General features: G+C 48.7%; 1 protein-coding gene across 2 annotated transcripts; it reads left to right on the forward strand.

Moving 5' to 3' along the window:
• The first annotated feature begins 422 nt into the window (after positions 1-422).
• Positions 423-27581, forward strand: STX7 (syntaxin 7). Of its 2 annotated transcripts, none has more exons than XM_075330804.1 (10): positions 423-503; positions 7501-7645; positions 9208-9277; positions 10114-10204; positions 11368-11505; positions 13408-13460; positions 16678-16774; positions 20669-20741; positions 20865-20947; positions 22968-27581. In XM_075330804.1, exons 2-10 carry the CDS (start codon positions 7567-7569, stop codon positions 23061-23063), a joined length of 780 nt encoding a protein of 259 aa, XP_075186919.1. In that variant the 5' UTR covers positions 423-503; positions 7501-7566; the 3' UTR covers positions 23064-27581. The 2 variants fall into 2 exon arrangements, with proteins under 2 accessions (XP_075186919.1, XP_075186920.1); XM_075330805.1 differs by having other exon boundaries at positions 425-503; positions 7504-7645.

Raw genomic sequence — 27581 nt, forward strand, 5'->3', positions numbered from 1 at the left:
CAGAGATGTTGGGGAATGTTTATATTCACTGACAGCAAGCAGAGATGTTGGGGAATGTTTCTATTCACTGACAGCAAGCATAGATATTGGGGAATGTTTCTATTCACTGACAGCAAGCAGAGATGTTGGGGAATGTTTCTATGCACTGATAGCAAGCAGAGATATTGGGCAATGTTTCTATTCTCTGACAGCAAGCAGAGATGTTGGGGAATGTTTCTATGCACTGATAGCAAGCAGAGATATTGGGCAATGTTTCTATTCTCTGACAGCAAGCAGAGATGGTGGGGAATGTTTCCATGTGCTGACAGGAAGCAGAGGCGTTGTGGAATGTTTACATTCGCTGACAGGAAGCAGAGGTGCTCTGTATGGAGTGAAGTGACGCTGCAGGATTCCCCTCCCCAGCAACCAGACTGCACCGCGGTGGGAGAACGGCTCCTCCCCAGCAGGACTGAGCATGCGCTGCCGGGCACCAAGGAGGCAGCAGTCGGCGGCGGCCGGAGCAGGTACGGGCGGGGATACCGGGCACAGCGGCTCGTCTATGGACAGCACCGGCCCGGGATGACTGCACCCCCGGGGACACCGGACCCTACCACACAGGGGGCAGCACCGGGAACGGGGGCAGCAGTGAGCTCATCACACAGTATATGGGGAAATACAGGCAGAGTCACGTGATCAGGGAACCGCCCTGACCAGGAAATCAGGCTAATCACGTGACGAGAGCTGTGCTATTATACCCTTATTTATTACAGTGCGGTGACGGGAGGGGCTGTGCTATTATACCCTTATTACAGTGCGGTCATGTGACGGGAGGGGCTGTGCTATTATACCCTTATTTATTACAGTGCGGTGACGGGAGGGGCTGTGCTATTATACCCTTATTACAGTGCGGTCATGTGATGGGGGAGCTGTGCTATTATACCCTTATTACAGTGCGGTCATGTGACGGAAGGAGCTGTGCTATTATACCCTTATTACAGTGCGGTCATGTGATGGGGGAGCTGTGCTATTATACCCTTATTACAGTGCGGTCATGTGATGGGGGAGCTGTGCTATTATACCCTTATTACAGTGCGGTCATGTGACGGAAGGAGCTGTGCTATTATACCCTTATTACAGTGCGGTCATGTGATGGGGGAGCTGTGCTATTATACCCTTATTACAGTGCGGTCATGTGACGGAAGGAGCTGTGCTATTATACCCTTATTACAGTGCGGTCATGTGATGGGGGAGCTGTGCTGTTATACCCTTATTACAGTGCGGTCATGTGATGGGGGAGCTGTGCTGTTATACCCTTATTACAGTGCAGTCATGTGATGGGGGAGCTGTGCTATTATACCCTTATTACAGTGCGGTCATGTGACGGAAGGAGCTGTGCTATTATACCCTTATTACAGTGCGGTCATGTGACGGGAGGGGCTGTGCTATTATACCCTTATTACAGTGCGGTCATGTGACGGGAGGGGTTGTGCTGTTATACCCTTATTACAGTGCGGTCATGTGACGGGAGGGGCTGTGCTATTATACCCTTATTACAGTGCGGTCATGTGACGGGAGGAGCTGTGCTATTATACCCTTATTACAGTGCGGTCATGTGACGGGAGGAGCTGTGCTGTTATACCCTTATTACAATGCGGTCATGTGACGGGAGGAGCTGTGCTATTATACCCTTATTACAGTGCGGTCATGTGACGGGAGGAGCTGTGCTATTATACCCTTATTTATTACAGTGCGGTGACGGGAGGGGCTGTGCTATTATACCCTTATTACAGTGCGGTCATGTGATGGGGGAGCTGTGCTATTATACCCTTATTACAGTGCGGTCATGTGATGGGGGAGCTGTGCTATTATACCCTTATTACAGTGCGGTCATGTGACGGAAGGAGCTGTGCTATTATACCCTTATTACAGTGCGGTCATGTGATGGGGGAGCTGTGCTATTATACCCTTATTACAGTGCGGTCATGTGACGGAAGGAGCTGTGCTATTATACCCTTATTACAGTGCGGTCATGTGATGGGGGAGCTGTGCTGTTATACCCTTATTACAGTGCGGTCATGTGATGGGGGAGCTGTGCTGTTATACCCTTATTACAGTGCAGTCATGTGATGGGGGAGCTGTGCTATTATACCCTTATTACAGTGCGGTCATGTGACGGGAGGAGCTGTGCTATTATACCCTTATTACAGTGCGGTCATGTGACGGAAGGAGCTGTGCTATTATACCCTTATTACAGTGCGGTCATGTGACGGGAGGGGTTGTGCTGTTATACCCTTATTACAGTGCGGTCATGTGACGGGAGGGGCTGTGCTATTATACCCTTATTACAGTGCGGTCATGTGACGGGAGGAGCTGTGCTATTATACCCTTATTACAGTGCGGTCATGTGACGGGAGGAGCTGTGCTGTTATACCCTTATTACAATGCGGTCATGTGACGGGAGGAGCTGTGCTATTATACCCTTATTACAGTGCGGTCATGTGACGGGAGGAGCTGTGCTATTATACCCTTATTTATTACAGTGCGGTCATGTGACGGAAGGAGCTGTGCTATTATACCCTTATTACAGTGCGGTCATGTGACGGGAGGGGTTGTGCTGTTATACCCTTATTACAGTGCGGTCATGTGACGGGAGGGGCTGTGCTATTATACCCTTATTACAGTGCGGTCATGTGATGGGGGAGCTGTGCCGTTATACCCTTATTACAGTGCAGTCATGTGATGGGGGAGCTGTGCTATTATACCCTTATTACAGTGCGGTCATGTGACGGAAGGAGCTGTGCTATTATACCCTTATTACAGTGCGGTCATGTGACGGGAGGGGCTGTGCTATTATACCCTTATTACAGAGCGGTCATGTGACGGGAGGGGCTGTGCTATTATACCCTTATTACAGTGCGGTCATGTGACGGGAGGGGCTGTGCTATTATACCCTTATTACAGAGCGGTCATGTGACGGAAGGAGCTGTGCTATTATACCCTTATTACAGTGCGGTCATGTGACGGGAGGAGCTGTGCTGTTATACCCTTATTACAATGCGGTCATGTGACGGGAGGAGCTGTGCTATTATACCCTTATTACAGTGCGGTCATGTGACGGGAGGAGCTGTGCTATTATACCCTTATTGCAGTGCGGTCATGTGACGGAGGAGCTGTGCTATTATACCTTTATTGCAGTGCGGTCATGTGACGGGAGGAGCTGTGCTATTATACCTTTATTACAGTGCGGTCATGTGACGGGGAGCTGTGCTATTATACCCTTATTGCAGTGCGGTCATGTGACGGGGAGCTGTGCTATTATACCTTTATTACAGTGCGGTCATGTGACGGGGAGCTGTGCTATTATACCCTTATTACAGTGCGGTCATGTGACGGGAGGAGCTGTGCTATTATACCCTTATTGCAGTGCGGTCATGTGACGGGGAGCTGTGCTATTATACCCTTATTACAGTGCGGTCATGTGACGGGAGGAGCAGTGCCGTTATACCCTTATTACAGTGCGGTCATGTGACGGGAGGAGCTGTGCCGTTATACCCTTATTACAGTGCGGTCATGTGACGGGAGGAGCTGTGCCGTTATACCCTTATTACAGTGCGGTCATGTGACGGGAGGAGCTGTGCCGTTATACCCTTATTACAGTGCGGTCATGTGACGGGAGGAGCTGTGCTATTATACCCTTATTACAGAGCGGTCATGTGACGGGAGGAGCTGTGCTATTATACCCTTATTACAGTGCGGTCATGTGACGGGAGGGGCTGTGCTATTATACCCTTATTACAGTGCGGTCATGTGACGGGGGAGCTGTGCTGTTATACCCTTATTACAGTGCGGTCATGTGACGGGAGGGGCTGTGCTATTATACCCTTATTACAGTGCGGTCATGTGACGGGAGGGGCTGTGCTATTATACCCTTATTACAGTGCGGTCATGTGACGGGAGGAGCTGTGCTATTATACCCTTATTACAGTGCGGTCATGTGACGGAAGGAGCTGTGCTATTATACCCTTATTACAGTGCGGTCATGTGACGGGAGGGGCTGTGCTATTATACCCTTATTACAGTGCGGTCATGTGACGGGAGGGGCTGTGCTATTATACCCTTATTACAGTGCGGTCATGTGACGGGAGGGGCTGTGCTATTATACCCTTATTACAGAGCGGTCATGTGACGGAAGGAGCTGTGCTATTATACCCTTATTACAGTGCGGTCATGTGACGGGAGGAGCTGTGCTGTTATACCCTTATTACAATGCGGTCATGTGACGGGAGGAGCTGTGCTATTATACCCTTATTACAGTGCGGTCATGTGACGGGAGGAGCTGTGCTATTATACCCTTATTGCAGTGCGGTCATGTGACGGAGGAGCTGTGCTATTATACCTTTATTGCAGTGCGGTCATGTGACGGGAGGAGCTGTGCTATTATACCCTTATTACAGAGCGGTCATGTGACGGGAGGAGCTGTGCTATTATACCCTTATTACAGTGCGGTCATGTGACGGGAGGGGCTGTGCTATTATACCCTTATTACAGTGCGGTCATGTGACGGGGGAGCTGTGCTGTTATACCCTTATTACAGTGCGGTCATGTGACGGGAGGGGCTGTGCTATTATACCCTTATTACAGTGCGGTCATGTGACGGGAGGGGCTGTGCTATTATACCCTTATTACAGTGCGGTCATGTGACGGGAGGAGCTGTGCTATTATACCCTTATTACAGTGCGGTCATGTGACGGGAGGAGCTGTGCTATTATACCCTTATTACAGTGCGGTCATGTAACGGGAGGAGCTGTGCTATTATACCCTTATTACAGTGCGGTCATGTGACGGGAGGGGCTGTGCTATTATACCCTTATTACAGTGCGGTCATGTGACGGGAGGAGCTGTGCTATTATACCCTTATTACAGTGCGGTCATGTAACGGGAGGAGCTGTGCTATTATACCCTTATTACAGTGCGGTCATGTGACGGGAGGAGCTGTGCTATTATACCCTTATTACAGTGCGGTCATGTGACGGGAGGAGCTGTGCCGTTATACCCTTATTACAGTGCGGTCATGTGACGGGAGGAGCTGTGCTGTTATACCCTTATTACAGTGCGGTCATGTGACGGGAGGGGCTGTGCTGTTATACCCTTATTACAGTGCGGTCATGTGACGGGAGGAGCTGTGCTATTTATTATACCCTTATTACAGTGCGGTCATGTGATGGGGGAGCTGTGCCGTTATACCCTTATTACAGTGCAGTCATGTGATGGGGGAGCTGTGCTATTATACCCTTATTACAGTGCGGTCATGTGACGGGAGGGGCTGTGCTGTTATACCCTTATTACAGTGCGGTCATGTGACGGGAGGAGCTGTGCTATTATACCCTTATTACAGTGCGGTCATGTGACGGGAGGAGCTGTGCTGTTATACCCTTATTACAGTGCGGTCATGTGACGGGGGAGCTGTGCTGTTATACCCTTATTACAGTGCGGTCATGTGACGGGAGGAGCTGTGCCGTTATACCCTTATTACAGTGCGGTCATGTGACGGGAGGAGCTGTGCCGTTATACCCTTATTACAGTGCGGTCATGTGACGGGAGGAGCTGTGCCGTTATACCCTTATTACAGTGCGGTCATGTGACGGGAGGAGCTGTGCTATTATACCCTTATTACAGTGCGGTCATGTGACGGGAGGAGCTGTGCTGTTATACCCTTATTACAGTGCGGTCATGTGACGGGAGGAGCTGTGCCGTTATACCCTTATTACAGTGCGGTCATGTGACGGGAGGGGCTGTGCTGTTATACTCTTATTACAGTGCGGTCATGTGATGGGGAGCTGTGCTATTATACCCTTATTACAGTGCGGTCATGTGACGGGGGAGCTGTGCTATTATACCCTTATTACAGTGCGGTCATGTGACGGGGGAGCTGTGCCGTTATACCCTATTTACAGTGCGGTCATGTGACGGGAGGAGCTGTGCTATTTATTATACCCTTATTACAGTGCGGTCATGTGACGGGAGGGGCTGTGCTATTATACCCTTATTACAGTGCGGTCATGTGACGGGAGGGGCTGTGCTATTATACCCTATTTACAGTGCGGTCATGTGACGGGAGGAGCTGTGCTATTTATTATACCCTTATTACAGTGCGGTCATGTGACGGGAGGGGCTGTGCTATTATACCCTTATTACAGTGCGGTCATGTGACATTGCTTTTTCCTGGCCTGTGTGGCTTTTTCTGCTCTTTGTTTCCCTCACACTCCACTTTGATGTGGTTGATGAAAATCCTCTCTGAGGCCCTAGAATCCGATAGATACCGCTGTGAAGTCTCCTCAGAACAATCTCACTGGCGGAATCTCAGTTACCTCCTCCTGCAGCCATCAATAATCAGTGCAACACAGAGGCTAAAGAAAGCAAGAGGTACACAACACTGGTGTGTGAAAGCTGACCACCACAGAGAGAGGCGCATCTGTGATCGCAGGGTGCAAGGCCGGGAGGGGGAGGCATCTGTGATCGCAGGGTGCAAGGCCGGGGCATCTGTGATCGCAGGGTGCAAGGCCGGGAGGGCGCATCTGTGATTGCAGGGTGCAAGGCCGGGAGGGCTCATCTGTGATTGCAGGGTGCAAGGCCGGGAGGGCTCATCTGTGATTGCAGGGTGCAAGGCCGGGAGGGCTCATCTGTGATTGCAGGGTGCAAGGCCGGGAGGGCGCATCTGTGATTGCAGGGTGCAAGGCCGGGAGGGCGCATCTGTGATTGCAGGGTGCAAGGCCGGGAGGGCGCATCTGTGATTGCAGGGTGCAGAGCCAGGCTGGGTAGGGGGGTCGGGCAGTGTCTGTGATTGCAGGGTGCAGAGCCGGGCCGGGGGGGCAGTGTCTGGGTGCGTCGCCATTGATGAATTTGGAGTTTTTGTTCCTCTTTCTTTTCTATGTGATAAAAATAGATTTCTGGTAACGTTCTGCATCACTAACCAAAGAGCAGAATGCTGAAAGCAGCCGACTGTCGTGTGGCAGGAGCTGGGAGATCGCGGTGTCAGTGTGTGGCAGGAGTCGGGAGCTCGCAGTGTCAATGTATGGCAGGATCCGGGAGCTCGCAGTGTCAGTGTGTGGCAGGATCCGGGAGCTCGCAGTGTCAGTGTGTGGCAGGAGTCGGGAGCTCGCGGTGTCAGTGTGTGTCAGGAGTCGGGAGCTCGCGGTGTCAGTGTGTGGCAGGATCCGGGAGCTCGCGGTGTCAGTGTGTGGCAGGATCCGGGAGCTCGCAGTGTCGGTGTGTGGCAGGAGTCGGGAGCTCGCGGTGTCAGTGTGCGGTAGGAGCCATACATGCCCTGTAAGGCAGTGGGTCTTATAAGGTGGGTAACCTTTAGCGGTCGGTCAGACGTGCATACTCCGGGGCTTTATCTTTGCCCGCGTTCCTCGCTCCTACCAGCACATTACCAGATAAGAAGTTGTTGACGGACGCTTATCTCATGCATCTTGGCCGCCATAAAGGGAAATTCCGTATTATTTTTTTCCTTTTATCTAGCAGGTATTAGAAGGTTGTCCTGATCTCCCCGGATGAGCACAGAATCGCCGCTCCCCCCCCCCAGCCATGGCCTATAACAGCAGCCGAGACGCCGCGCAGCTGGCACAGACCATCTCCTCCAACATCCAGAGGATCACACAAGGCTGTACGTTCCGGCTCCATTTATCTCATGTGATTTGTAGCATTTCAAGAATTTCAGAAAAAAAATAAAATTCAGCTATAACATGTGATGTGCCCGTGACAAGCGGCAACGCTCCATACAGTCACATGACACCCGGGAAAAAATTCCAAATGGGATAAATTGCTGAAAAAAACTCAATTCTGACTTTTTGATGCATTTGCAGAAGGAAGCGGATCTCTGTATGTTCTACTCGGGGCAGACATTTATGTAATTGGCTAGCTAAGTCTGATTGCTGCTGTTTAACCACTTAAATGCCACTGTCAGTCTCTGACAGAGACATTTTAAGAGGACGTATTCGTTCAAAAAAATGTTAAATATCTTATAAAAAAAAAATCCCTGAGCTCCCCCGATTCTGCCGCTGTTTTCCGTTTTGCGTTACGTCGCTCCTGTTCAGAGATATTCACATTTGTTGCTTTTGGAGCACGGTATGTGAAATCTCTGCTTGTAGAGCGACTGGGCGTTTCTTCAGAGTCTTCTCTGGGGGCGTGTGCTTTAACTCCTAGCAACCAATCACATTTTAACAACCAACTTAGGCATGTCACATACTGCTGAGCTGTGATTGGGTCTTCTGAGAGGGAGGAGATAAAGTCCAAACACCCCCGAGAGAAGACTCTGAAGAAACGTTAAGTTGGACTTCAAAGCAGAGATTTCACACGCTGCGCTCCAGAGGAAACAAATGTGAATATCTCTGCAATGGAGCGCAGCAGAGCAAAACAGAAAAGAGTGGCAGAATCAGGAGAGCTCAGCTAGATTTTACTGAGTAATATAAATGGCTAGAAGCCTTTTGAGTGTCTGCTTTGGAGGCACATCACCTACCTTTTTTCCCCCAAATCATTGGGTGCAGATAGGTTGCCCTGGCACCCTACTAAAGACTTCTGTTGCCTACATCTGTGACGTCACATCAAAGGCACTGCAGCCGTGAAGTTACATCAAGGGCGCTGTGCCGTGGCGTCACACCAGAGGCGCTGCAGCTGTGCCGTGCCGTCACACCAGAGGCGCTGCAGCTGTGCCGTGCCGTCACACCAGAGGCGCTGCAGCTGTGCCGTGCCGTCACACCAGAGGCGCTGCAGCTGTGCCGTGCCGTCACACCAGAGGCGCTGCAGCTGTGCCGTGCCGTCACACCAGAGGCGCTGCAGCTGTGCCGTGCCGTCACACCAGAGGCGCTGCAGCTGTGCCGTGCCGTCACACCAGAGGCGCTGCAGCTGTGCCGTGCCGTCACACCAGAGGCGCAGCAGCTGTGCCGTGCCGTCACACCAGAGGCGCTGCAGCTGTGCCGTGCCGCCACACCAGAGGCGCTGCAGCTGTGCCGTGCCGCCACACCAGAGGCGCTGCAGCTGTGCCGTGCCGCCACACCAGAGGCGCTGCAGCCAATCAGCTTTATTGATGAACTAGGGTCAAAAACTTGAGTCAACCTCCTTTTCACAATACAATATACTCCAGAAACTATTTTTTTTTTCAATAATGTTTGTTGCAAAGTTGAGAATTGAAATCCCAGGTTTTTACCAAGTTTCTTCTCTCCCGCACAGCCGCAGAGATACAGAGGATATTGAATCAGCTGGGAACCGTACAAGACACAGCCGAGCTACAGAACCAGCTGTGAGTAACATGGACCTTCCGCCTTCACCACACCGCACATATCTGCTCAGGGAATTATGGGAGAGGAGAGGGGGCTCTGCAACTGGGAGGGGGGCTGCTATAGGGGTCAGGGAGGAAGGCAAGGTCGTATTAGAATCCAGCAACTGCAGAAGTAGGGAGCCGACTGTCAGACACAGCCGTACTCCACATAGGGAAGGCAGAGACGGTTTATTACCATCTCTGCCTTCCTGACCTCTATATATAGAGTTCTGAATTGGCGCTGTCTATACAGTAATGGCAAGCGCTGACAGTGCTTCCTCCTCCTTACCCAGCGATCACCTGGTACTGGGTTTTTGCAGATCCAGATTGGCTCTGCAGTATCAGGAGGCTGAATTTCCCCTGTAACTGGGGTTAATATACCAGCTAAAGTTACAGGGGAAATCAGTAATAGTAAAATGTATTTAAATGCTGAAATGCCCCTGAAAGGTCTTTTATGACCTTATTGGATGACACAAAAATAATGGCCCTTACGGCTCCGGCAGCAGAGGAGTGCAGGAAAAAGGCCGAAGTGTTGGCAACCAAGGGGTTAAAAATATTTCTTGTGAACTAATGCATAGATCACTAAAACTTAAGGAAGTCGCCCTGCGGCGTCCTTATAAATGTCCAGTAAACTCTGGTACTTTCCTGCCCTGACTAATGCGGTTATATAGCCGTGTTATTGCAATCTTTTCTCTGTTATCAGCCAGAGGTTACTGTCAGGTAGTCCCAAAAAAAATTACATTTTTTATTTTTGTTTTGTTTTAATTTTTCTTTATTTTGTGCTGTATAAGTGAAAATCACGGCAACTTTTCTTGCAGACAGCAGAAGATACAAACTGTGAACAAGCTCGCCAAAGACACAGACAAATGTCTGAAGGAGTTTTCATCCCTCCCGTCAGACGGCGATCAGGTAAAGATGATAGCCTGCGTCATCAAGTCACCGGGGTCAGGAGCTGAGCCCGCTCCATGCAGGTCAGGTGCTGGCTGTGATGTACAGCTGGCAGAGACCCTCTCAATGCTGCGATCCAGGGAGTGAGAGGGGGCTTCCACATTACAGGCAGCACAAAAGCTCTGAAAAAGAGCTGTCTGCAGGCGGTGTGCGGTATAGCTCCACTCCTGTCTGCAGGCGGTGTGCGGTATAGCTCCACTCCTGTCTGCAGGCGGTGTGCGGTATAGCTCCACTCCTGTCTGCAGGCGGTGTGCGGTATAGCTCCACTCCTGTCTGCAGGCGGTGTGCGGTATAGCTCCACTCCTGTCTGCAGGCGGTGTGCGGTATAGCTCCACTCCTGTCTGCAGGCGGTGTGCGGTATAGCTCCACTCCTGTCTGCAGGCGGTGTGCGGTATAGCTCCACTCCTGTCTGCAGGCGGTGTGCGGTATGGCTCCACTCCTGTCTGCAGGCGGTGTGCGGTATGGCTCCACTCCTGTCTGCAGGCGGTGTGCGGTATGGCTCCACTCCTGTCTGCAGGCGGTGTGCGGTATAGCTCCACTCCTGTCTGCAGGCGGTGTGCGGTATAGCTCCACTCCTGTCTGCAGGCAGTGTCCGGTATGGCTCCACTCCTGTCTGCAGGCGGTGTCCGGTATGGCTCCACTCCTGTCTGCAGGCGGTGTCCGGTATGGCTCCACTCCTGTCTGCAGGCGGTGGGCGGTATGGCTCCACTCCTGTCTGCAGGCGGTGGGCGGTATGGCTCCACTCCTGTCTGCAGGCGGTGTGCGGTATGGCTCCACTCCTGTCTGCAGGCGGTGGGCGGTATGGCTCCACTCCTGTCTGCAGGCGGTGTGCGGTATGGCTCCACTCCTGTCTGCAGGCGGTGGGCGGTATGGCTCCACTCCTGTCTGGAGGCGGTGGGCGGTATAGCTCCACTCCTGTCTGCAGGCGGTGTGCGGTATGGCTCCACTCCTGTCTGCAGGCGGTGGGCGGTAGTGCAGCCCCGATCCATATGCTTTAGATAGTGCTGCTCTGCGATACCCACATCCCACCCACGGCCAGAGGTGGCGGCCATGTTTGTGCACATCTCCATTGAACAGTGCAGCTCTGTCTCGGTATTGCTCAGTGACCGTGTCCTTTTTTGCAGAGACAGCGGAAGCTCCATAAGGACAGACTGCTGAACGAGTTTTCCTCCGCACTGACGAACTTTCAGAAGATCCAGAGATTAGCTGCGGAGAAAGAGAAGGACTTCGTGGCCCGGGTCCGCGCCGGCTCCAGAGTATCGGTAGGTGGGAAGCCGTGACCGGTGACAATGGTGCCTGTCTAGCAGATGTCGAACCCTGTATAACTTCACCACTGATTGGCAGCTTTCCCTTAACACTGCTAATCAGTGCTGTGGGCGTGGTTTGTCTAGGAGGCATGAGACACCTAGTCCTGCAATGATAATCTCCTGCTGATAAAACATTGATTGTATTGAAACAGCAGCACACAGCCCAGTAAGTGACACATCGCTGGAATCAGGGTCTCTGCCCTTACATTATGCTGCTCTCAGATTACAGAGCAAAACCTGCTGACAGATTCCCTTTAACCCCTTCACGGCCGGCCGATTTTTCGCTTTCTGGTTTTTTTCGACCTTCTTCTTAGAGCCGTAACTTTTTATTTTTCTGTCGATCTTGCCATATGAGGGCTTGTTTTTTGCGGAACGAGCTGTACTTTTAAATGAAACCATACGTTTTACCATATAGTGTACTGGAAGATGGCAAAAAAATTCAAATGCAGAAAAATTGCCAAAAAAAAGTGCAATAGCACTATTGTTTTTGAGATATTTTATTCACGGTGTCCACTATATGGTAAAACTGATGTGTGGCTGTGATGCCTGAGGTCAGTGCGAGTTTGTTGACACCAAACATGTATAGATTTACTTGTATCTAAGGGGTTAAAAAAAATAGGAAGTTTGTCCGAAAAAAGTGGCGCACGTTTTACGCCATATTCCGTGACCCGTAGCGTTCTCATTTTTTTGGGATCTATGGCTCAGTGACTGCTTTTTTGTTGCGTCTCGAGCTGACGTTTTTAACGGTACCATTTTTGCGCAGATGCTACGTTTTGATCGCCTTTTATTGCATTTTGCGCAAAAGCTGCAGTGACAAAAATAGTCATTTTGGCTTTTGGAATTTTTTTGTGCCGCTACGCCGTTTACCGATCAGATTAATTGATTTCATATTTTGATAGATCGGGCATTTCTGAACTCTGCGATCCCAAATGTGTGTATTTTTATTTTTTTAACCCTTTAATTTTCAATAGGGCGAAAAAGGGGTGATTTGAACTTTTAGGTTTTTTATTTTTTTTTAATTTTTTAAAACTTTTTTTTTTTTTTTTTTTTTTTTTTTTATTTTACTAGTCCCCCTAGGGGGCTATAGCGATCAGCAATCCGATCGCTCTTATCTATCTGCTGATCACAGCTACACAGCAGATATGCTCACTTTCTGCTTCACTCTGCTGCGGGCTCGGTGAAACTGAAAGTAATTCATGGCAGGTACAGGAGTCATCACATGACCCTGTGCTACCATGACAACCACCGGAAGTCACGTGATCACGTCACGTGACTTGCGGTATCGGGCGGTAAGTAAATGTTTACCGCAATCGCGATTATAATGGCGCTGTCACATGTTGACAGCGCTATTTAAGGGGTTAAACTGCACAAGCAGATAACGATTCTGCTCGTGCCTGGCAGGCACACATCTCAGCTGAGATGCGCGCCGATCGCGGCAAGCTGCCGGCGGCAGAACGCGGGCGGTAACACTATGACCGCTAGGACGTAATATTACTGCCCGCGGTCGTTAAGGGGTTAAGGATTTGCCCTTCTCTCGACCGCTTTTCACTTTATGGCAGTAGCGCTTCACTCCTGTATCCCCCCCAAAATACCCATATATCAACCCATCTAAGGAAAACCCACCACCAGTTTCCCCTCCATCATGATAACACATGGTCATGAGAGGCCCACCAGGGCACAAGGTGTGAGTCCCGGGACATCCGGCACCAACAATGCTGGAAGGGCGCCAATGCCAGAGGGGCGTGTGGGGACTTTATGTTTTGCAAGGGCGGCTGCTATATTAAAACAGGGGGTTGTCCAAGTATGAGACTTTGGGGGGGTTGTCATCTAATTAGTGTTTTGTTATTGTTTTTTTAGGGTGGCGCTCCAGAAGATGGGCTCAGGGATGGCACGCTGGTCAACTGGGAAAAGTAAGAACTCCCAAACCTGCCGGAATAGGAAGCCTTCCCGATATCATCTGCTTTATATGTCCCGAATCCATTTCTATTGTGACCTATGCATTTCCCAAGTGTTAAACCTGTTTCTGTAGCTGCGGTGATGGGGGCACTGCTGCTGCACGCCAACTCTATTATGGGGGGACTGTTGTAGGTTTATTTTATTAAGGTGGCACTGTTATTGGATTCTGCTGTTATGGGGGCACTGTTGTAGGTTTCCAAAGTTATGCGTGCCCTGTGGGAGACCAACTAATGGCACACTATAGTAGGTTCCTGCTCTTATGGGGGCACTGCCGCAGGCCAGCTCTGTTATGGGGGCACTGCTGCAGGCCAGCTCTGTTATGGGGGAGGCACTGCCGTAGGCCAGAGGCCAGCTCTGTTATGGGGGAGGCACTGCCGCAGGCCAGCTCTGTTATGGGGGGGGGGGGCACTGCCGCAGGCCAGCTCTGTTATGGGGGCACTGCTGCAGGCCAGCTCTGTTATGGGGGAGGCACTGCCGTAGGCCAGAGGCCAGCTCTGTTATGGGGGAGGCACTGCCGCAGGCCAGCTCTGTTATGGGGGAGGCACTGCCGCAGGCCAGCTCTGGTATGGGGGAGGCACTGCCTTAGGCCAGAGGCCAGCTCTGTTATGGGGGAGGCACTGCCGTAGGCCAGAGGCCAGCTCTGTTATGGGGGAGGCACTGCCGCAGGCCAGCTCTGTTATGGGGGCACTGCTGTAGGCCAGCTCTGTTATGGGGGAGGCACTGCCGCAGGCCAGCTCTGTTATGGGGGGGGGGGCACTGCCGCAGGCCAGCTCTGTTATGGGGGCACTGCTGCAGGCCAGCTCTGTTATGGGGGAGGCACTGCCGTAGGCCAGAGGCCAGCTCTGTTATGGGGGAGGCACTGCCGCAGGCCAGCTCTGTTATGGGGGAGGCACTGCCGCAGGCCAGCTCTGGTATGGGGGAGGCACTGCCTTAGGCCAGAGGCCAGCTCTGTTATGGGGGAGGCACTGCCGTAGGCCAGAGGCCAGCTCTGTTATGGGGGAGGCACTGCCGCAGGCCAGCTCTGTTATGGGGGAGGCACTGCCGCAGGCCAGCTCTGTTATGGGGGAGGCACTGCCGTAGGCCAGAGGCCAGCTCTGTTATGGGGGAGGCACTGCTGCAGGCCAGCTCTGTTATGGGGGAGGCACTGCCGCAGGCCAGCTCTGTTATGGAGGAGGCACTGCCGCAGGCCAGAGGCCAGCTCTGTTATGGGGGAGGCACTGCCGCAGGCCAGCTCTGTTATGGGGGAGGCACTGCCGCAGGCTAGCTCTGTTATGGGGGAGGCACTGCCGTAGGCCAGCTCTGTTATGGGGGAGGCACTGCCGCAGGCCAGCTCTGTTATTGGGGGGGGCACTGCCGCAGGCCAGCTCTGTTATGGAGGGCACTGCTGCAGGCCAGCTCTGTTATGGGGGGGAGGGGGGGCACTGCTGCAGGCCAGCTCTGTTATGGAGGGCACTGCTGCAGGCCAGCTCTGTTATGGAGGGCACTGCTGCAGGCCAGCTCTGTTATGGAGGGCACTGCTGCAGGCCAGCTCTGTTATGGGGGAGGCACTGCTGCAGGCCAGCTCTGTTATGGGGGAGGCACTGCCGCAGGCCAGCTCTGTTATGGGGGAGGCACTGCCGCAGGCCAGCTCTGTTATGGGGGAGGCACTGCCGCAGGCCAGCTCTGTTATGGGGGAGGCACTGCCGCAGGCCAGCTCTGTTATGGGGGAGGCACTGCCGCAGGCCAGCTCTGTTATGGGGGAGGCACTGCCGCAGGCCAGCTCTGTTATGGGGGAGGCACTGCCGCAGGCCAGCTCTGTTATGGGGGAGGCACTGCCGCAGGCCAGCTCTGTTATGGGGGAGGCACTGCCGCAGGCCAGCTCTGTTATGGGGGAGGCACTGCCGCAGGCCAGCTCTGTTATGGGGGAGGCACTGCCGCAGGCCAGCTCTGTTATGGGGGAGGCACTGCCGCAGGCCAGCTCTGTTATGGGGGAGGCACTGCCGCAGGCCAGCTCTGTTATGGGGGAGGCACTGCCGCAGGCCAGCTCTGTTATGGGGGAGGTACTGCTGCAGGCCAGCTCTGTTATGGGGGAGGTACTGCTGCAGGCCAGCTCTGTTATGGGGGAGGTACTGCCGCAGGCCAGCTCTGTTATGGGGGAGGTACTGCCGCAGGCCAGCTCTGTTATGGGGGAGGCACTGCCGCAGGCCAGCTCTGTTATGGGGGAGGCACTGCCGCAGGCCAGCTCTGTTATGGAGGGCACTTCTGCAGGCCAGCTCTGTTATGGAGGGCACTGCTGCAGGCCAGCTCTGTTATGGGATGCACTGCCGCAGGCCAGCTCTGTTATGGAGGTCACTGCCGCAGGCCAGCTCTGTTATGGAGGCACTGCCGCAGGCCAGCTCTGTTATGGAGGCACTGCCGCAGGCGATCTCTGTTATGGAGGGCACTGTTGCAGGCCAGCTCTGTTATGGGATGCACTGCCGCAGGCCAGCTCTGTTATGGGGGACGCACTGCCGTAGGCCAGAGGCCAGCTCTGTTTTGGGGGAGGCACTGCCGCAGGCCAGCTCTGTTATGGGGGAGGCACTGCCGTAGGCCAGAGGCCAGCTCTGTTATGGGGGAGGCACTGCCGCAGGCCAGCTCTGTTATGGGGGAGGCACTGCCGCAGGCCAGCTCTGTTATGGGGGAGGCACTGCCGCAGGCCAGCTCTGTTATGGGGGAGGCACTGCCGCAGGCCAGCTCTGTTATGGGGGAGGCACTGCCGCAGGCCAGCTCTGTTATGGGGGAGGCACTGCCGCAGGCCAGCTCTGTTATGGGGGAGGCACTGCCGCAGGCCAGCTCTGTTATGGGGGAGGCACTGCCGCAGGCCAGCTCTGTTATGGGGGAGGCACTGCCGCAGGCCAGCTCTGTTATGGGGGAGGCACTGCCGCAGGCCAGCTCTGTTATGGGGGAGGCACTGCCGCAGGCCAGCTCTGTTATGGGGGAGGCACTGCCGCAGGCCAGCTCTGTTATGGGGGAGGCACTGCCGCAGGCCAGCTCTGTTATGGGGGAGGCACTGCCGCAGGCCAGCTCTGTTATGGGGGAGGCACTGCCGCAGGCCAGCTCTGTTATGGAAACAGTGCTGGAAGCACCAATGATTTCTAAAATGTGGAGAATTAATTTTTGTACACTTGTCTAATAACTGATGTCTTATTTCAGTGAGAGCCAGTCACAGACAACGCTGCAAGAGGAGCTGATCACAGACGATGATTTACGGCTCATAGAAGAGCGAGAAACCGCCATCCATCAGCTGGAGGTTAGATACCGCTATAATGAGCCCGGCTGGGATGATAACCCTTGTATCTATCTAAGTGTTATATAGAGAGTTGGCTCTTCTATGCGGTGTAGTATATAGAGGATGTGTCCTGTGTGGTGTAGTATATAGAGGATGTGCCCTGTGCGGTGTAGTATATAGAGGAAGTGTCCTGTGTGGTGTAGTATATAGAGGAAGTGTCCTGTGTGGTGTAGTATATAGAGGATGTGCCCTGTGCGGTGTAGTATATAGAGGAAGTGTCCTGTGTGGTGTAGTATATAGAGGAAGTGTCCTGTGTGGTGTAGTATATAGAGGATGTGTCCTGTGTGGTGTAGTATATAGAGGATGTGCCCTGTGCGGTGTAGTATATAGAGGAAGTGTCCTGTGTGGTGTATATAGAGGGTGTTCCCTGTGCGGTGTAGTATATAGAGGAAGTGTCCTGTGTGGTGTAGTATATAGAGGGTGTGCCCTATGTGGTGTAGTATATAGAGGGTGTGCCCTGTGTGGTGTAGTATATAGAGGATGTGCCCTGTGTGGTGTGGTGTATATAGAGGGTGTGCCCTGTGTGGTGTAGTGTAGAGAGGGTGTGCCCTGTGCGGTGTAGTGTATAGAGGGTGTGCCCTGTGTGGTGTAGTACAGTGCCTACAAGTAGTATTCAACCCCCTGCAGATTTAGCAGGTTTGATAAGATGCAAATAAGTTAGAGCCTGCAAACTTCAAACAAGAGCAGGATTTATTAACAGATGCATAAATCTTACAAACCAACAAGTTATGTTGCTCAGTTAAATTTTAATACATTTTCAACATAAAAGTGTGGGTCAATTATTATTCAACCCCTAGGTTTAATATTTTGTGGAATAACCCTTGTTTGCAATTACAGCTAATAATCGTCTTTTATAAGACCTGATCAGGCCGGCACAGGTCTCTGGAGTTATCTTGGCCCACTCCTCCATGCAGATCTTCTCCAAGTTATCTAGGTTCTTTGGGTGTCTCATGTGGACTTTAATCTTGAGCTCCTTCCACAAGTTTTCAATTGGGTTAAGGTCAGGAGACTGACTAGGCCACTGCAACACCTTGATTTTTTCCCTCTTGAACCAGGCCTTGGTTTTCTTGGCTGTGTGCTTTGGGTCGTTGTCTTGTTGGAAGATGAAATGACGACCCATCTTAAGATCCTTGATGGAGGAGCGGAGGTTCTTGGCCAAAATCTCCAGGTAGGCCGTGCTATCCATCTTCCCATGGATGCGGACCAGATGGCCAGGCCCCTTGGCTGAGAAACAGCCCCACAGCATGATGCTGCCACCATCATGCTTGACTGTAGGGATGGTATTATTGGGGTCGTATGCAGTGCCTTCCAGTCTCCAAACGTCACGTGTGTGGTTGGCACCAAAGATCTCGATCTTGGTCTCATCAGACCAGAGAACCTTGAACCAGTCTGTCTCAGAGTCCTCCAAGTGATCATGAGCAAACTGTAGACGAGCCTTGACATGACGCTTTGAAAGTAAAGGTACCTTACGGGCTCGTCTGGAATGGAGACCATTGCGGTGGAGTACGTTACTTATGGTATTGACTGAAACCAATGTCCCCACTGCCATGAGATCTTCCCGGAGCTCCTTCCTTGTTGTCCTTGGGTTAGCCTTGACTCTTCGGACAAGCCTGCCCTCGGCACGGGTGGAAACTTTCAAAGGCTGTCCAGGCCGGGGAAGGCTAACAGTAGTTCCATAAGCCTTCCACTTCCGGATGATGCTCCCAACAGTGGAGACAGGTAGGCCCAACTCCTTGGAAAGGGTTTTGTACCCCTTGCCAGCCTTGTGACCCTCCACGATCTTGTCTCTGATGGCCTTGGAATGCTCCTTTGTCTTTCCCATGTTGACCAAGTATGAGTGCTGTTCACAAGTTTGGGGAGGGTCTTAATTAGTCAGAAAAGGCTGGAAAAAGAGATAATTAATCCAAACATGTGAAGCTCATTGTTCTTTGTGCCTGAAATACTTCTTAATACTTTAGGGGAACCAAACAGAATTCTGGTGGTTTGAGGGGTTGAATAATAAATGACCCTCTGAATAAACTTTTCACAATTTAAAAAAAAAAAAATAAAAAAAGAAATAACATTCTTTTTTGCTGCATTTCACACTTCCAGGCTGATCTACAGTCCAAATGTCACAATGCCAAGTTAATTCTGAATGTGTAAACCTGCTAAATCTGCAGGGGGTTGAATACTACTTGTAGGGACTGTATATAGAGGGTGTGCCCTGTGTGGTGCAGTATATAGAGGGAGTGCCCTGTGTGGTGTAGTATATAGAGGGTGTGCCCTGTGTGGTGTAGTATATAGAGGGTGTGCCCTGTGTGGTGTAGTATATAGAGGATGTGCCCTGTGTGGTGTATATAGAGGGTGTGCCCTGTGTGGTGTAGTGTATAGAGGGTGTGCCCTGTGTGGTGTAGTGTATAGAGGGTGTGCCCTGTGTGCTGTAGTATATAGAGGGTGGGCCCTGTGTGGTGTAGTATATAGAGGGTGGGCCCTGTGTGGTGTAGTATATAGAGGGTGGGCCCTGTGTGGTGTAGTATATAGAGGGTGGGCCCTGTGTGGTGTAGTATATAGAGGGTGGGCCCTGTGTGGTGTAGTATATAGAGGGTGGGCCCTGTGTGGTGTAGTATATAGAGGGTGGGCCCTGTGTGGTGTAGTATATAGAGGGTGGGCCCTGTGTGGTGTAGTATATAGAGGGTGGGCCCTGTGTGGTGTAGTATATAGAGGGTGGGCCCTGTGTGGTGTAGTATATAGAGGGTGGGCCCTGTGTGGTGTAGTGTATAGAGGGTGTGCCCTGCGTGGTGTAGTGTATAGAGGGTGGGCCCTGTGTGCTGTAGTATATAGAGGGTGGGCCCTGTGTGCTGTAGTATATAGAGGGTGGGCCCTGTGTGGTGTAGTATATAGAGGGTGGGCCCTGTGTGGTGTAGTATATAGAGGGTGGGCCCTGTGTGGTGTAGTATATAGAGGGTGGGCCCTGTGTGGTGTAGTATATAGAGGGTGGGCCCTGTGTGGTGTAGTATATAGAGGGTGGGCCCTGTGTGGTGTAGTATATAGAGGGTGGGCCCTGTGTGGTGTAGTATATAGAGGGTGGGCCCTGTGTGGTGTAGTATATAGAGGGTGGGCCCTGTGTGGTGTAGTATATAGAGGGTGGGCCCTGTGTGGTGTAGTATATAGAGGGTGGGCCCTGTGTGGTGTAGTATATAGAGGGTGGGCCCTGTGTGGTGTAGTATATAGAGGGTGGGCCCTGTGTGGTGTAGTGTATAGAGGGTGGGCCCTGTGTGGTGTAGTGTATAGAGGGTGGGCCCTGTGTGGTGTAGTGTATAGAGGGTGTGTCCTGTGTGGTGTAGTGTATAGAGGGTGGGCCCTGTGTGGTGTAGTATATAGAGGGTGGGCCCTGTGTGGTGTAGTATATAGAGGGTGTGCCCTGCGTGGTGTAGTGTATAGAGGGTGTGCCCTGCGTGGTGTAGTGTATAGAGGGTGTGCCCTGCGTGGTGTAGTGTATAGAGGGTGTGCCCTGCGTGGTGTAGTGTATAGAGGGTGTGCCCTGCGTGGTGTAGTGTATAGAGGGTGTGCCCTGCGTGGTGTAGTGTATAGAGGGTGTGCCCTGCGTGGTGTAGTGTATAGAGGGTGTGCCCTGTGTGGTGTAGTGTATAGAGGGTGTGCCCTGTGTGGTGTAGTGTATAGAGGGTGTGCCCTGTGTGGTGTAGTGTATAGAGGGTGTGTCCTGTGTGGTGTAGTGTATAGAGGGTGTGCCCTGTGTGGTGTAGTGTATAGAGGGTGTGCCCTGTGTGGTGTACTATATAGAGGTTAGCCAAATTTTTACAAAAATGTGATTTATCTGTATTATTTTATATCTGATTTATCACTGCCTTTTTACAGGACGATATCAGAGGGATAAATGAAATCTTTAAAGATTTGGGTATGATGGTCCATGAGCAGGGAGACATGATCGGTACGTAGTATACAGGGGGGTGACGTTGGTCGCACCGCTGCAGACGATCTTTTGAATACGTAATATTTATTATCACCAGATATCGTTCTATCAGTAACAGGATATTGTTATTTGTATCCACAGACAGCATAGAGGCCAACGTAGAGAACGCGGAGGTGCATGTCCAGCAGGCCAACCAGCAGCTGGCCCGAGCCGCAGAGTATCAGGTGAGCGGGGCGACCACCACCGTACCTACGAGGTCCCACTTATCACACTCCCCTGTCCCTGGGACCCCATCCAGGAGGATACAAATATGCATGTAACCTGCCAATGTTTCCCACTACTAATATTTCCGATTTTACATCTTCTCGAGAAAAGTATTCACTGATAAAATACAGTTTTTCATTAGGACGAGAGATATTTGCATATTTCCCTTTAAAACCTTGCTTAACCCTTTCACGACAGACCGATTTTTTTTTTTGCACTTTCCGTTTTTTGTTTTTTTTTCCGCCATTCTTCTTCCGAGAGACTTAAAACTTTATTTTTGTTTTTATTTTTTCAGTCTATATGGTCATGTGAGGGCTCGTTTTTTGCGGGACGAGTTGTACTTTTAAATTAAATTGTGAGTTTTACCATATAGTGTACTGGAAAATGTAAAAAAAAAAAATCCGAATGCGGATAACTAGCAAAAAAGTGAGATTGCATAATTGGTTTTGAGATTTTTTTTTATTGACCGTGTTCACTATATGGTAAAACCGATGTGTGGGTGTGATGCCTGAGGTCGGTGCGAGTTCGTAGGCACCAAACAATGCATAGGTTTACTTTTATCTAAGGGGGTTAAAAAAAAATCAGTTTGTCCAAAAGCGCACCTTTTACGCCATATTCCGTGACCAGTAGCGTTCTCATTTTTTGGTATTTTATGGCTCAGTGACGGCTTATTTTTTGCATCTCGGACTGACATTTTTAACAGTACCATTTTTGCGCAGATGCTACCTTTTTGACCACCTGTTATTGCATTTTGCGCAAAATTTGTGGCGACCAAAAAACGTCATTTTGCCGGTTTTTATTTTTTTGCAGTTACGCCATTTACCAATAAGAATAATTCATTTTATATTTTGATAGGGCATTTCTGAACGCAGCGATACCAAATGTGTATTTTTTATTTTTTTTTTAACCCTTTAATTTTCTATGGGGCAAAAGGGGGTGATTTGAACTTTTAGGTTTGTTTTTTTTGTTTTTTCAAAACTTTTTTTAAACTTTTTTTTTTTTTTTTTTTTTTAATTTTATTTTTATTTTTTAAGTTTCCCTAGCCGGCTATAAGGATCAGTAGACTGACCACTTGTTTCTTTCTCACGATCAGAGCAGCATCGCTCAGACTGGGAGAAATGCTCATCTCTTGTAAGCTGCTGTACTCGGCTGCTTCTTACAGGATCTTAGTCATGTGAGCTACAGGAGTCTTCACATGACCCTGTGCTACCATCACAACCACCAGATCCACGTGATCACATCATCTGACTTCTGGTATCAGCCGGTGAGTCAAGTTTTAGTGCCGATTGCGATTTATAATGGCTCTGTCACATATTGACAGCGCCATTTAATGGGTTAACAGGTACGGATATATAGCGATTCCACTCTTACAGCTGTATCAGCTGTATAGATCAGCTAACATGGGCGCAGATCCCTGCCTGCAGCCTTAAGCAGCAGGTGGGGATGAACACTATGGCCGCTAGGACGTAACTTTACTGCCCGCTGTCCTTAAGGGGTTAAAAGGGTTTTTCCTACTTTTTTAAAATGGGTATCGTTAGATAGAGCTTGTGAAGATGAGCAATTTTGCAATTTGCTGCATGTTAAAATTGTTAGCAATTCTTGAGATATTCACATTTTTCTTTTGTTTACATCTCATTGCCTTGGCGACCGACCACCGCTGCCAGGCGGCCAACGAGCTGGACCACCGCTGCCAGGCGGCCAACGAGCTGTAAACAAAAGAAAAGTGTGAATATCTGAAGAACTGCTCAAAATTTTAACACGCAGTAAATTGTAAAAGTGCTGATCTTTACAAGATCTATCCAGAAATAGCCATATGAGAAAGTGAAAGTAGCCCTTTAAATTCTCCATAACTTATGGGTCCTACCAAATAGAGACAGTTTTTCAGTATGGTGATACAAGTAAGGTCAGAATTTAATATCCCACAGGGATCTCCTTTGTTCTCCAGCTTCTCATGTCACTTTTCTTCCATTTTTATTCCAGCGCAAGTCCCGGAAGAAGATATGTATTATTATTTTTGTGCTCGTAATAGTAGCTGTGATCCTCGGATTGATTATCTGGTTAGCCACCAGAAATTAGGAAATGCCTGGAAAAAGAAGAGATTCTTTTAAGTACTTTTTTTTTTTTTTTGTCTTTATATTCCAAATCGTTAATACTAATTAGCCGAGAGATGAAGAATGAAATGTGTACATATAATATATGGCAGTGCATGGTGGTGACCGGAGAAGACGTGTCTGTATCTTCCCTCACTCGGTATACAGCTCCATTCACACTGTACTAAGCCCTCGCACAATCAGTGTTAGAAGAGAAGTTAGCTAATCCATTGTATTAGAGCCACATTTTTTAAAGGGATTTGGTCATTTGTGCCCATTTATCACAAAGGGCTTGGGCCACTGTGGACATTTGTAGCCATTCGGGTTAACACCCCTTTTATTTAACAGTTTGCCAAAATTTAAAGGGATTTTCCACTTTTGGGGTCTTTGATTAAATATATGTATTTTAGGCTAAAAATCATTTTTGTAATTGGGTTTCATTAAAAATTCCGCACCGTTTGGCTTTTAAAGGCTTTTTCATCTGTGTTGTGGTCACTCACTGTCAGATTCCAAGTTTAACTCCTTTTGCAACCAGCAGACAAACGGTGCAAATTTGTTAACTAAACCCAATTGTAAAAATGACTTTTAACCCAAAGTCTAGGAAATTAAGTGTTAAAAAAAAATTTGGTGGACAATCCCTTTAAGAAAAATGGTGAAGTAATAGTCCTGCTTATTAAAACGTGGCTTGAAAAAGTTTACAGAAAAGCATAATATAAAATTTCCACACTGTAGTGCCAAATTCCAGACTGATGCCAAAAATTTAAAAAATAAACATTCAGATTTTTAAGGTTTGTTGTGCCAACAGGCTGGACAGTACAGTAAATCCTTAAAGGGGTCATCCACTACTTTTTCAATTTTTGGGCCCTTGTAGTATAAAGAAAAAGAAAACCTATACTCACCTCCTGGAACCTTGACACTCCTATATTGCCTTCCAGTCGGCCAAAATCAACATCTGTGAAGTGATCGCTGAAGTTTTCTCTCGCTTTGTAAAGGCTGTAATTTTTTTTTTATTCGTCTTTTTCTCCTCTGCTGATTTTTTTTTTTTCCCACACTGACCACCTCAAAGTTGAGCTGAACATCCATGTGGTCATCACTTATCTGGGAGTAGCTCCGAAAAATGTAAAAAAAATAAATAAATAAATAATATATATATATATATATATATATATATATATATATATATATATATATATATATATATATAACAAGCTCCCCTCCAGAGGGAGCTGACTGATTGACTCTTAGTTAACTCGTTCAGCTTTCCACACTGTGCATGGACACACAGCCTAACAAGAGCCAAACGGTTCCAAATTCTTTAATGAATGCCAATTGTAAATATGATTTTCAACCCAAAGTACAGTGTCCCTACACCCTATTGGTGTCCAGATCCTTTAAGTACAGATTGTAAAGTAGAGGAAAGTCCCCTTAAAGAGAATCTGTCAGGAGATTTTTGCAATGTAATCTGAGAGTATCATGATGTAGGGGCAGAGAGCCTGATTCCAGTGATGTCGCTTACTAGGTTGTGTTTTGCTGTTTGACTAAAATCAGTGTTTTACCAGCAGGAAATTATCACTACAGGACTAGGTAGCTCGTGCCTCCTACTCCAACCACGCCCCCAGCACTGATTGCAGCTCTCTTTCAATCAGTGTTTTGTGGGTGGGGTTATACACAGCTCGGCTGGATCTGTGATTATAGCACAACTGCTGCACCTAGAAAACTAAGTGACACATCACTGGAATCAGGGTCTCAGCCCCTATCTGTCAGATTACATAGAAAACCATTCCCACCTTGGCAAAATGTAGGAAATCCATTGTGCCCATCGAGGTGCCAGCTTACTAGTTTTGTAGACTATAGGGCGTTCTTTTCCAAAAGCATTTACATGTGTCGTTCCCAGTTTGTGACATAAATTACGACACTTCCTACCATTGATCTGATGGGTTTTTCACTTTTTGAGTTAACCCTCTAAATTCTGGCTGGCAGAGAATCACCAGAATTCCGGTGATAAAGTTATCGTTTTCCTATACTGATTGTTTTACATGTTAGTTTTTCTATACTGATTGTTTTACGTGTTATACTTTTATTGAATTTTTATGTCCTGTAATTTTTTTTTTTTTTTTGTTTTTACTGCGTTAATTATAGAATCAGTAAATTAAATAATTTAAAGAGATATTCGGAGCTCCCGCTTTGGGGTATTTCCTTACGGTTCAGCCGGTATAGCGATGATGGTGGTCACTCCGATCCACGCCATATTGCAGTGCCAATACAATTTTGAGTGCTGGGGAATCTTTTATGAAATAATTTTTGCCTTCTCATGTATTTCCATGTCTCACAACTACACCTTTTTATTTTTTTAGCAGTAATTTGTGCCGTCTCATTTATACATATGCAAACTTCTCCACCATCTTGTCCATAGAGGGCAGTATTTTAACAGTTCATTGCAGTAAAATTGATGAAACTTATTAGGCCAAAGGATAAAGGGGTGTGAAATGAGACAACCACTTTTCTGGATCAGAAATTCCTTCAGCTCTTCATTATCTTACTATGACATTCCATGGGGTCCGATTTAAGAGCGCATAGGAAAGCTCCTGTATTTAGTCTTGGCCTTATTGTGCGGAATTTCACTTAATATTCGATTAATTTAGGATGGGCGTCACAAAATAGAAAATTAATATTCTATAATTAATCTTGGAAAATTTGAGCATAAAATCGAAAAAGTATTCAGTACAGGGCTATTAAATTTCAGTAATCACCAAGCAGATAATTACATGCTAGATATAAAGTAGTTAAATAGCCTGGCTGATAAAAATGTCAAACATGTATCCCTTTAAAGAGGACCTGTCACCTTAAATTTGTAATTTTATTTTTATCTGGTGTAAACGCCGCTGTTTTCCCGAATCCGACGATGTTTTCCTTTTGTTTCTACGCCTCTCCGTTCCCGAGATACGGCCTTTTGTTTCCTCTTTATAAATCTAGTCCTTTTAAGCCAAGTGGGCGTGGTGCTCAACTCTTCTTTTAGAAAACCGCTCCCATTTGACTAAAAAGAAACTTGGTAAGATGGGGCCGTATCTCAGGAACGGAGAGGCGCAGGAACGAAAGAAAAATATCGCCGGATTCAGGAGAACGGTGGCTTTCATACCAGATTAAAAAAAAATTAGATATTGATGGCACGTTAAGCAATAAGTTGTAACTGTATATTATTGTATATTTATCCTATGCCTTTAGCCGTGGGCTTCTCTTGCTTGTGGCTGTAAGGTCCTTCATTGCCTCTGAGAATTTTTTGTTTTTCTGTCCGGAGATATCGATGTTTTTGCAGCTGTGAAGGTTTATAATGAAGTCACAATTTTGTAAATTTAACTTGAAAAAAATGTGTTTTATCTGTGATGTGTAGTGTAATGTCTATTATCTGATGACATCGAGTAGTAATATCCCATCACTCGCCTGAAGCACGGTGGAAAAACAAAAAATCTGATGCTTTTTTTTCTTTTCTCAATGGAACCCCTTTAAAGCCCAATCTGAAACTGATTTTAAGTTTAATTGTTGATGAATTTACTTTTATCATTATTTATGCTTTTAAATTTTTTTTATCATTCGCAATGTATGTATACATTTTACTTGCAGTACCACTCCTAACCATTTGGAGTGCTGTTGCGCAAACCAAACGTTTGAGCATGAGCCGTACAGAGCGCCAGAAAATTAGTATCAGAAGTGAATTTTATTTTTCAAGAAGGGAACAATCAACCCCTCCAAATTTACTTAAGATCCATCGTGATTTATCACGGTTACAAGCTCAGATCTCCAGCTCTACTTGTCTTGAACATCCCTTTAATAAAGAAAGACTTTCTGAGCTGCAAGTCACTTTAACGGTGCTGAAAACGTTCACCAACAGTGCCACCCTTGTCTATAGGTTGCCCCTGGTATTACAGCTCATCTTCTAATTTGCTGCCCATAATCCAATCATTGGATATAGTTGGACCATCGTATGCAACCAAGAAGTCGGATCAGGACCTGAACGGAGAGGGGAAGCCCAAGAACAAATTGCTCATTGATTTAAGTGGACACGCATCTTTTCTCCTGTGGTGGCGCTAGCGAGAAATTTCCAACTTGGGCTTGTTCCAGGCGACCTCATACATCATTGACTTATATTTCTTGTCTGCCTCTCCTCTATTGTGCTTTCCTTCATTTTCGGAGATGAGACCAGGAGGGAGTTTTGTAGGAGATACCAATGGATGGGTCACGAGAGGTTGGAGGAATCCGCTACGTTCTACATTCCCTTTGCTAACCTACTGACCGATTCCGCCGTGTTATTTGGTACATGGATGCCCATTATGTAATGTCTGGTGTATACGGTGACACGATACCGGCACATGTAACGTTTGATTAATGTGTGACGTATATAGCACACGGAGACTGTATATTTTAACCTCTTGAGTTTTGCATTGTTTTATGAAGGTTAATTGATGTGAAATCTATGGAGCAACAACTAATAATAAAATATTAATTCATA

Source organism: Anomaloglossus baeobatrachus, chromosome 12, assembly GCF_048569485.1.
Source record: "Anomaloglossus baeobatrachus isolate aAnoBae1 chromosome 12, aAnoBae1.hap1, whole genome shotgun sequence".
NCBI classification, from domain to species: domain Eukaryota; kingdom Metazoa; phylum Chordata; class Amphibia; order Anura; family Aromobatidae; genus Anomaloglossus; species Anomaloglossus baeobatrachus.

Coding starts and splice junctions, on each gene's coding strand:
- STX7 (XM_075330804.1), top strand. CDS start 7,567: ATGGCCTATAACAGCAGCCGAGACGCCGCGCAGCTGGCACAGACCATC. Junction 9,278..10,113: donor GCCGAGCTACAGAACCAGCT/GTGAGTAACATG, acceptor CTTTTCTTGCAG/ACAGCAGAAGATACAAACTG. Junction 11,506..13,407: donor GCGCCGGCTCCAGAGTATCG/GTAGGTGGGAAG, acceptor TTGTTTTTTTAG/GGTGGCGCTCCAGAAGATGG.